We start from the raw sequence: 10,676 nt of genomic DNA, 5'->3' as shown, positions 1-10,676 counted from the left end.
TTAACTGATTCTTACAAGCAGTATGGTCTCAACTAGTATGGGGACCATGGGTCTATATAACCGAGCTTCTAATAAGTCGAACTGAATTTACCAAGTAAATTCCCTAACTTATTAATTCCTTGTTGAATCCACACTTAGAACTTGGAATTGCACTCTCAGTCATATAGAACGCTCTATATGTTCCACGATATAGATACGTCATTAGTTATCCATTGTTATAATCCTAATTTGATCAATGATCCTCTATATAGATGATTTACACTGTAAAGGGATTAAATTACCGTAACACCCTACAATGTATTTTATACTTAAAACACTTAACCCTGTATAAATGATATTTCAGCTAAGTGAAATGAGTACTCCACCATTTATTTTCGTTTGGTTAAACTCGAAGGAAATCATCCTTTACTTTCTATTCGCCAGATAGAAGCTATAGATTCCATATTTATGTTAGCGCTCCCACTCAATTGCACTACCGTGTTCCCAAAATGTACGTATCACCCTGACCCAAAAGTAGGCTTAACTAACAAATCAAAGAACACGAATAACACTCTTGAGATTGAACCTAATCATATCAGGATTAAGATCATTTGATCTAGGATCAACAGTTGATATTGAATTGAATAGATATTACGGTAAATTTAATATATCTAATCAAAGTTCAATATCGGTCCCTTCTGATGTATACCCCATACATCCGATACTGGTAAACTTTGTCAATGTCCTGGAAAGGACATAACACTTTTCCAATGTGTAAGAATACCTATCGCTGATTATACCATGTCAGTCTAAATCCAGTGTTTTGAAAAATCAGGGAATAAACTTTCGAACATATAATTAAGATTATATTCTACTGTGCTGACAACACTGTAATCATTAACAAATTCATATGTTCTGGACTTAAATGGAATTCATACATTATATATATAATCATGAAATAAATCATGTGAACCATGCAACATAAAATGTTATTTCTAATATTTATTAATAAGTAAATCTGAATATATTGAAATGGGTTTTATTTAGGGCACAAAACCCAATAGCCTCAAGAGTCAACGTGGATTCTGAGGAGCGAGATGAGGCCAACGATGACGAGTACGAGGAAAACTTTGACGAGTATGACGCCTACGACGAAGGCAGTTATACAGAGCTGCTGCTCTTAAGGCAAAAGGCTGCTGATCATGAAGCTGAGATCGCAGCCCAAAAAGAACAAAATAAAAAGATGCAAGAGGTTATGGTCACCATGCAAAAATCCATGGAGACAGCAGTGATTCATATACACCCTAAGGCCATCCCAGCTGGACTCGAGGAAACGCCGGAAGAGTCCTCCCCAAGCACTCAGAAACACAAGTCCAGGGAACCAAGTCCTATACGGTATCCCTCTAAAGAAAATTAAAGAAAAAACCCTACCTTTATCCCAGGGAGAAAGAAAAAGGTGTAGGATCCGCGAAAGGTTCGCTCAGATTTATCGAAAGGGAAAGGTCCGCAGAGGGGCGAACTTCAAAAGGGGAGTCTTGGCCCTCAGGATCAAGAGGACTGAAAAAGCGTTTCTGTGCACCAAGAACCCGGGGAAGGAGGAAGAGGGAACCGAAGATACCCTCCCGTTGATTTAAGACACCAAATCAACAAAAAGCACGGTGATTTGCGGGATCACTTGGACAAAAAGAAACATATACCAGCGGTCTCTGCGGAAACACTGAATGAAGAAATTTTAGCAGAATTGGTGACACTGCGCAAAGACATCGCTCGGGTCTCCCGGAGGCAAAAAGGGGATGACTCGGACTTTGACTATGAGGACCGAGAGCCATGCGCCCAACACATATTGGAAGCAAAGCTCCCCAAAATTTTTAAGATGCCCGAGATGGCAGCATACACTGGGGATTCAGACCCTAGCGATCATTTGTCTCGATTCAACTGAGTAATGACGGTTATGAGGGTCAGTAATGACGCCAAGTGTTTATGCTTTCCACTAATGTTGAGCGGTTCTGCAGAAGAATGGTTCAAAAAATTGGAAGCAGGATCTGTGGATTCTTGGAACAAGTTGCAAGTTAGTTTCCGAAGACAGTTTGTCGCGGCGAGAAAGATCAATCTCGAAGTCAGTGCTTTAACTAACATCAAGCAACTACCCACAGAGACCTTGAAGAATTTCATAAAGAGGTTCAAGGAAGAAGCCTCGAAAACCAAGAAAGTTGATGACGGACAATAGCTTGCACTTCTTCAAGCCGGAATCCGTACAGGAACCCCATTTTGGAACGAATTGCATCAGGAAGGAGCTGCTAACCTCCAGGATTTCCAGAAAAGGGTTCAAAAGTACATTAACTTGGAAGAAGCCCAAATAGTGGCTTACGGAGGATACTATCCAACCGGAATGGCAGGATATGCACCTGGAGTTCCGCTCTCGGGAACCCTCCCTCCGGTTATTCTACCAATGAGCAGCATACAATTCTCCGCTACCCCAGGGTACAACCAGAGCCCAGGTTTGGCTCCTGCATCTTCGCATTATGGGAATCACCTAAGTAACCCCTCAAGGATGAGTGGACAAGTCCCGTCTCACTCCGCTCCTGCTGCGAGCCTAACCGGACCTCCTCAGAGCTCCCAGAGCAAGAGGTCCTCAAAAGGCAGCAACTGGGCGGAGGACAAGCGCCAAAAAAGGGGGTATACTCCTTAATATATCCAGTACACAGAGTTGACGGACACGCAGGAGCAAGTGTATTTTGCCACAAGGCAAAATATGCACTACCGGAAGCCTCCTCCTCTGTACAGGGACAGTTCGCGAAGGGATCCCAGCAAGAGATGTGAATACCACAACGACAATGGACACAGTACCAATGAGTGCAAGAATCTGAAAGATGAGATCGAAAACTTGATCCGATTAGGTCACCTATATGAGTGGATCAAGAACCGGCTACCCCATCTCAACCCGGTTCCAACAGGCGGTCCATTGCCTCAAGGGACACCAGGAGGTACACCTGGAGCATTGGCACCAGCTGTACCCTCAGGGGGAGCGATCCCTCAGCAGACCCCTGGCTTGCCACCAAGACCCAACGGAAGAGTGGCCATGATCTCTGGTGGGCCCCATATTGGGGGGACCACCCGAAAAGAATTAAAGCACTACGCAGGGGCCATCAAACATGACAAAGTGTGGGAAGTCACCCAGCTTCCAGCTCAAAGGCCCCGACTCGTGGATCAGCCAATTACTTTCATGAAGGAAGACGCAAAACTGGTGCGTTTCCCTCATCATGACCCCCTGGTCATAGAGACTCCGATTGCCAACAAGATTGTGGCTAGAATATTGATCGAAAATGGGAGTTCCGTGAACTTGTTATTCAAAGAAGCCTTCACAGCGATAGGCCTCACGGTACCGGGATTTATCACCAAGTGGTTCCCAACTCACAGGATTTAATGGAACCACACTTATCCCAATGGGAAAGGTGAGGTTGCTAGTCACCTTATGCCAGGATACACCCCAGAGTACTTTCAAGTACTGCACCTTTGTGGTGGTAGACTGCCCAACTGCATACAACGCAATCCTTGGCCGACCGACCTTGGTTGATTTTGGTGCAATTACGTCCATCCGACACTTGTGTCTTAAATTCCCTACCCATGAAGCTGGGGTGGGGACCGTGAGGGGTAGCCAGGGAGAGGCCAGGCAGTGTTATAATGTCGCGGCTCATTTACCGGTGTTAATGGTCCGTGAGAATATTGAGCCAAGGTTGGCAGAAGAAGATGAGTTGGATCCCCTTGTGGAATCCAAAAAGATTGTAGAACCCATGGAAGGCGTCGAGGAAGTGCCAGTGTGCGACCTCGACCCTACCAAGAAACTCCGACTGGGAAATAGCCTAGAATTGGAGGAGAAAGACAAAATTATTAAAGCATTAAGGGTAGCCAGGGATGTTTTTGCGTGGTGCCAAGGAGATATGACCAGCATAAGTCTGCATGTGATTAGCCATGTCTTTAACGTTAATCTGGATATGCCGCCAGTCCAACAGAAGTGGCGTCCCCTTGTTCCAATAAAAGCGGAGGCCCTAGAAAAAGAGGTGGACAAGCTACTAGCCAATGGCCTGATCCGAGATGTGTATTACCCGGAGTGGCTAGCCAATTAGATACTAGTGCCAAAGCCAAATGGGACATGGCGGGTGTGCATAGACTTCACCGATCTCAATAAAGCCTGCCCAAAAGACTGCTTCCCCTTACCCCAGATTGACCAGATGGTGGACGCCTCCTCTATGTTCAAGCTATTGTCCTTCATGGATGCCTACTCCGACTATAACCAGATTAAGATGCACATTGCAGATCAAGAATGCACTAGTTTCAGGACCGATAAGGGGGTATACTGCTACTTGGTCATGCCCTTCGGGTTAAAACACGCTGGTGCAACGTATGAGAGAATGGTTAACCGGATGTTCAAAGGCCTTTTGGGAAGAAATATGGAAGTTTACATGGACGACATGCTGGTCAAGTCTAAAGCATGTGGGAGTCATGCGGACGACCTCGCAGAATGCTTCGAAGTGGTCCGGATGTATGGAATGAAACTTAACCCGAAGAAGTGCACTTTCGAGGTTAAATCAGGGAAATTTTTGGGATTCATCGTCAGCCAAAGGGGAATAGAGGCAAATCCTGAAAAAATTCAAGCTTTACTAAACATGTCTTCCCCCAAGAAACACAAAGATGTGCAAAGCTTGATCGGAAAAGTTGCCGCCCTTAGCCGATTCATTTCCCGATCAACAGACAAGTGCATCCCTTTCTTCAACATTTTAAACAAGTGTCAGAAATTTGAGTGGACAGAAGAATGTGAGGAGGCATTCAAAAAACTAAAAGAACATATGGCCAAACCTTCGATTCTATCAAAGCCAGTTCACGAAGAGGACTTGCTACTGTACTTGGCCATCTCTGAGAACGCTGTCAGCGCAGCCTTAGTCCGGGAAGAAGAAAAAGTCCAACATCCGGTGTACTACGTCCGCAATCGTATGATAGGGTTTGAGATACGGTATCCATTGATTGAAAAGTTAGTTTTTTGCCTCCTGATGGCTTCAAAAAAGTTAAGGCCCTACTTCCAGGCTCACCCCATCAAGGTATTAACAAACAATCCGCTTCGGCAAGTCCTGCAGAAGCCGGAAGCATCCGGAAGACTCCTCAAGTGGGCCATGGAATTAAGCCAGTTTGACATACACTACATACCGCACACTTCTATAAAAGGACAAGCCCTAGCTGACTTCATAACAGAATGCAACGAAGCAGAAGCTAGCGCAAATGCACCAGTACCACAAACTTCAGCATGGAAACTATTCGTGGACGGAGCGTCAAACGAAAACGGATCCGGAGCAGGGATAGCTATGATATCTCCGAACGGACTTCGACTCCAGGCGGCTTTGCGTTTCGAATTCCCGACTTCTAACAATGAAGCTGAATATGAAGCCCTGATTGCAGGGCTAAAATTAGCAAAAACCGTGGGAGCCACGAGAGTAGAAGTCTTCAGCGATTCGCAATTGGTGGTAAACCAAGTCTTCGAAGAGTATCAAATGCGTGGAGAAAAAATGGCTACGTATGTAGGAATCGTCCGGGAGCTGCTCCATGAGTTCACAGATTATAAAGTGGAAAGAATCCCCAGACAAAAGAATACCCACGCAGACTGTTTGGCTAAGTTAGCATCAGATAGCGAGGTTGAGAAATTGGGGGTGGTGCCCGTTGAACGCCTCACGGAACCAAGCATTAAAATTAAAGATATTGTGGCTACAGTCGAGCTGGAACCAAACTGGATGAATCCCATCATCAAATACATAACCAAAGGCGAGTTGCCTCAAGAAAGGGCGCTGTCCAGAAGGATACATTATCAAGTGCATGGATATGTGATGATGGATAATATTCTCTACCAAAGAGGACTCAGCATGTCGTATTTAAGGTGTGTATCGGACCCGGAAGCTAGGCAAATTATGTTAGAGGTCCATGAGGGGTTCTGCGGAGATCATACTGGAGGTCCGAGTCTCTCAAAGAAAATATTGACACAAGGATACTTCTGGCCAACAATGAAAAAAGATTGTATAGACTATGTCCTGAAATGTGATTCGTGCCAAAGATTCGCGAACATACCAAGAGCCCCACGTAGCGAGATCACCCTGATGACTAGCCCCTCCCCCTTCGCGGTACGGGGGATAGATCTTATTGGGTCGCTACCAATAGGAAAGGGAGGGGTAAAGTATGCCATAGTAGCAGTAGACTACTTCACAAAATGGATAGAGGCCGAGCCAATGAAGACTATAACTGCTAGAAAAGTACTAAACTTTGTTATAAAAAACATAGTGAGTCGATATGGCTTGCCTCATAAGATAGTCTCAGACAACAGGAAGAAGTTTGACTGCGAAGAATTTACCGACTTCTGCAACCAACACAGAGTCATCAAAAGCTTCTCCGCAGTGGCAAGGCCAGAAACAAATGGACAAGCAGAAGCTGTCAATAAAATCCTAAAGGTCACCCTAAAAAAGAAGTTGCTGGCCTGCAAAAACAATTGGCCTGAAGAATTGCCAAGAGTGTTATGGGCCTACCGGACCACCCCAAGAACCACAACTGGACACTCGCCATTCTCAATGGCATACGGTTGTGAAGCAATGGTCCCGATGGAAATACTATTCCCATCTCATAGGAGGACAACTTACGATCCAGCAACAAACAAGGCTTTATTACAAGAAGCACTAGATCAAATTGACAAACTCCGGGATGAGTCTCAAATACGAATGGCAGCTTATCAAAAGAAGGTGGCCAAACACTTCAACTCGAAAGTCAAAAATAGAAAATTCACTATTAGTTATCTAGTCCTAAGAAGGGTCTTTCCAGCTACTCAGGTGCCCGGAGTGGGGGTACTTGGGCCAAATTGGGAAGGACCGTACGAAATTGAGGACGAAATCAGCTTCGGGACCTACAAGCTAAAAAGAATAAACGGAACCATGATGCCTAAAGCCTGGAATGCCGATCATCTCCGAAAGTATTACCAATAGTTGTGAAAAATAAAGTTTATGTTCTGTAAAGTAAATTTGTACCGGACAAGTATATGCAACCTCTAATTTAAAGTTTGTAAAACTGAGTGACCTAAAATTAATTTTCATGTCACTCAAGGGGTAGTGAAGCATATCACACGGACAAATGTAAAACAGACCAAATTTGACAAAGTTAAAAGCTAAGTATGTATTCAAACGTAAATATAAAGTGTTTGGATCCCAAAGAAAAGCTTCAAAAAGATAGGGGCCAGGGGACGGGCCTTAAGTGTCTCCCCTTAAGAAAAAATAAGTGAATTGTCTTAGAGAAGGGAGAAGGATTAAATATGTAAAAAAAGAGAAAATAATGATAATGATAGTGGTGGTGAACAGCCGGCTTAGTCAATACGGGGTGGAAGACGAGGGCCCCTACGCTCCTCTAGTAGTGCGTCAAGTCTTTTCTTCTTCTCCCAGAAGCGGACAAGGACCTCTTCAGGCTTGGGATAGAAGTCAAGCTTATGATTTTGGCCCTTGGTCTGCCAAGCCATGAAGACGCCATCATCAAAACGCTTATTGCAGTGCTGGCAGGTAACTGGGGCCAGGAGGACATCTCTTTTTGCCTTCTTTAAAGCCTGCTACCTGAAATCACGAAGCTCATTCACCTCAACGGTTAGGTTGGCTGTCGTTTTCAAATCAGCCTGGTGCAGCTCCTCTAGGGACTTTAGCTCGGCAGTCAGTTCTTCAACCGCCTCCTTGGCCTCCAGAAGCTCACGCCTCGCCTTGGTCACACCCTCATCCCTGGTCTTCAGAGCATCGTCCTTTGCCTTTAGCTCCTCAGCCTTGGCCTTTAGCGCCTCCTAGTGACTCCATCCATCTGAGCCTCCCTCTATTGGGCCTCCTCCCGGATAGCTTTCCTCTGTGCCGCCAAGTCCCTTAGACTCTTCATGGCCTCATCCATGCCCCCAAACTCGGACATGATGTACCCATGGTCAATTAGAGTCTTTGAGAGGTGACCAGTCTCTGCAGCAATCTGGCAAAATAAGAAAAATGTGTAAGTACGGGAGGCCAAGCGCCAAAAAACAAGGCCCGAGAACACTAATAGATAGACTTACCGCGGTCATGGCTGCACTGATGTCCTGAATCTGGTAGATTGAGTTCGTGGAAGCACAGGCTGCATATCTCTTGGCCGGGAGTTGGGTCAGATTAGAGACGAAGTGGCTTATCAACTCTGAGGCAAAAGTTGAAAGGGTAGGCCCGATGAAGCGATTGAACCAGTCTGTAAGGGGGTCCATGTTTAAATCCCAGGCGTTCCCGAAGTACTCACTGCGTGAGGAATTGTCTTGGGCCTCCCTTAGGACCTTTTTCAACGCCTCCACCTTCGCACTCCCCTTTGTGTATTCAGCCATAGCATAGTTGTGCTTGGCAATCCGGAGCTGTTGTCTCTCTTCATCAGTAAGAACAGGGGTCAGGACAATGCTGGGAGGCACAGTATATTCCTCCGCCTCAGGTGGGATCCTCGAGTAAGAGCTGAGGCTCAGAGTATCAATTCTTCTAGGCTTCTTGGTAGCCTCGACCTCCACCATCTTGCCCTTGCGCTTCTGGTCCAGAGGGGCAAAAATCTCGCCCTCTTCTTCCTTTTCAACCTCCCTGTCCTCATCAATCAAGACGATTTGACCTAAGGGAATGCTCGAAGAAGACCTCGCAGGGGTCACCGTCTGGTCAGGTGCCTGAGGCAAGGCTGGGTCGGGACTGTAGGTCTTGGCAAGAGTTGCTAAAAGCTCGTCCATTGGCCTAGCTGCTTCAAGAAACAAACAAATAAGTATCAGAACGGTCATGAGAAATTATGTACACAAGAACAAAGTAGTAAAACTAATCCTACCCAAAAAATCTAATTCAGCCCTAGCAAAGTCCTGTACTATAATACTGGCTTCGTCATCCCCAAGAAAGCTGTCTGAGGGGAGGAACCAGTTGGAAGACAGATAGGCTGAATGATCGATAAGGATAGGGGCGGGAGGGTCGGACCCCATCCAGGACCGGCCTAGAAAATGACCTAAGTTGGAAAAATAAAAGCCTTTGGCATGATCACCCCATCGGGTAGGGGACATTCTAAATCTAAGGAGACGTTCGTCCAATTCTATAGGCCTACATCGAGAATAATCTTGAGCAGAAAGGACATGATGAACAACTAAGGGAGACTTACCGGATCCGGAGGTACTGGTGTCAGGAGCCCCAGTGTTGGGAACCGGGAGCCGTAGCTTAGGCCGAGAAGACCCCCACTCTTTATCAGCCTCTACCCAGAGAGTCCTCACGGCAGCAGCTTGAGCCTTAATATAAGCTAACTCTTGTTCCCTCCTAAAGAGGTACTTCTGATACCGGTCCTCCGCTAAGGCGATAATGTCCGCCCGGAGTGCCTTTTCAGTATTCGGGGTACGAATATTGGGGTAAAGAACCTTGGACAGGTTGAAGTCATCCACCGATTGGCTTTCCGTGATGAGCTTAGCCTTCCTGCAGTGCACCGTCACGACTAAGTCCCCCACATTAAGCCAGTCCTTGTCGTATGTGGAGAAGACCTTGGCGTGCTGAAGGAAGAGTTGGGTAGGAGCGGTGCGGTGCATCGGAGGAACCCTGACCCACTCTGTGAGCAGTTCTGGGCGTTCCATGGCTTGGAAACAAGAAGAGAAGAAAAATCGGTGACGATACTCCTTGACATTCTTTTGGAAATTATAAAGAACCGGACCCTCATTGGCAAGATGGGCCCCGGAGTGTAAAAAACCCGTCTTTAAGTTTATCCCCCTTCTTGGGGACAGACAGAAGTTCATAAAAATACAAAATTTCGGTTGGCCTGACCGGCTACATAAGAAATAAACAAGCCTGAAAGCAAGCGGTATGCTTGAAGAATAAGCTGATAAGGCGCAAGGCCAACAAAAACTAAAAAAATTATGAAGTAATCTTGAAGTGGGAGCATGGCTCCGGACATGAGGTGGGTCTGGCTCCAAGCTCCAAAACCACCATAGTTATGGTTGGGCGTCTCTTCGTCTCGAGGCAGGCGGTGAAAAACCCTAGAAGCGGACGGCTTGATACCAGCCACGGTCACGATCTTCTCCAACTGATGGGCATAGATCAAGGTTGAGCGAAGCTCATCCGCCTCCCAACCATTGGATCGACACGTGTATTTCTCGTGGACGACCGAGCCCTTCATCACTTCTTCTAGGGTAGCCAGAGTAACTGCCCCATTGCGGGAAGATTTGCTTCCGGATGCAGAGGTAGATATTTGGTTCTGTAAAAGGAAAATCCAGCAATTAGCCCCCAAACCAAACTCTAATGTTAAAAGAGGGAATGGGGGTCCCCTAACCGCTGGAAAGAGGCCCCCTCCAGATGCTTGCCAAAGATGGAAATTTCAAGGATTCTCCTAGGCAAACATCGGGTGCAAGTATCTCAGATGCAGCGAAAGCAGAGGAAAAATAAAAGACATAGATCGTGGGAACGAAAAATGTCCCATATCCTAAGTAATCTTTTGACAGAGGGGTCGATTACAAAATAGAAGAAAGTGAAGTAGCAAAACACAAATAAGAGAGGGTATATACACCATACGACAGTCTTCGCCAAAGCCATTTCCCAAAAATCAAGCACTTAACAAAAAGTTCTACCCTAACATGCAAATGAACAGCAAAAACATAAAGTACCAAGAAAACTTACAGGAAGGTTGAAAAC

General features: G+C 45.9%; 1 protein-coding gene across 1 annotated transcript; it reads left to right on the top strand.

Annotated features, from left to right (window-relative positions):
- The first annotated feature begins 2,731 nt into the window (after nt 1-2,731).
- LOC133030566 (uncharacterized) lies at nt 2,732-3,403 on the top strand. The gene has a single exon (XM_061103354.1). It carries the CDS (start codon nt 2,732-2,734, stop codon nt 3,401-3,403), a length of 672 nt encoding a protein of 223 aa, XP_060959337.1.
- Nucleotides 3,404-10,676: the final 7,273 nt, after the last annotated feature.

Source organism: Cannabis sativa, chromosome 8, assembly GCF_029168945.1.
Source record: "Cannabis sativa cultivar Pink pepper isolate KNU-18-1 chromosome 8, ASM2916894v1, whole genome shotgun sequence".
Classification (NCBI taxonomy): domain Eukaryota; kingdom Viridiplantae; phylum Streptophyta; class Magnoliopsida; order Rosales; family Cannabaceae; genus Cannabis; species Cannabis sativa.
This window is presented reverse-complemented; position numbering and strand designations above follow the sequence as displayed.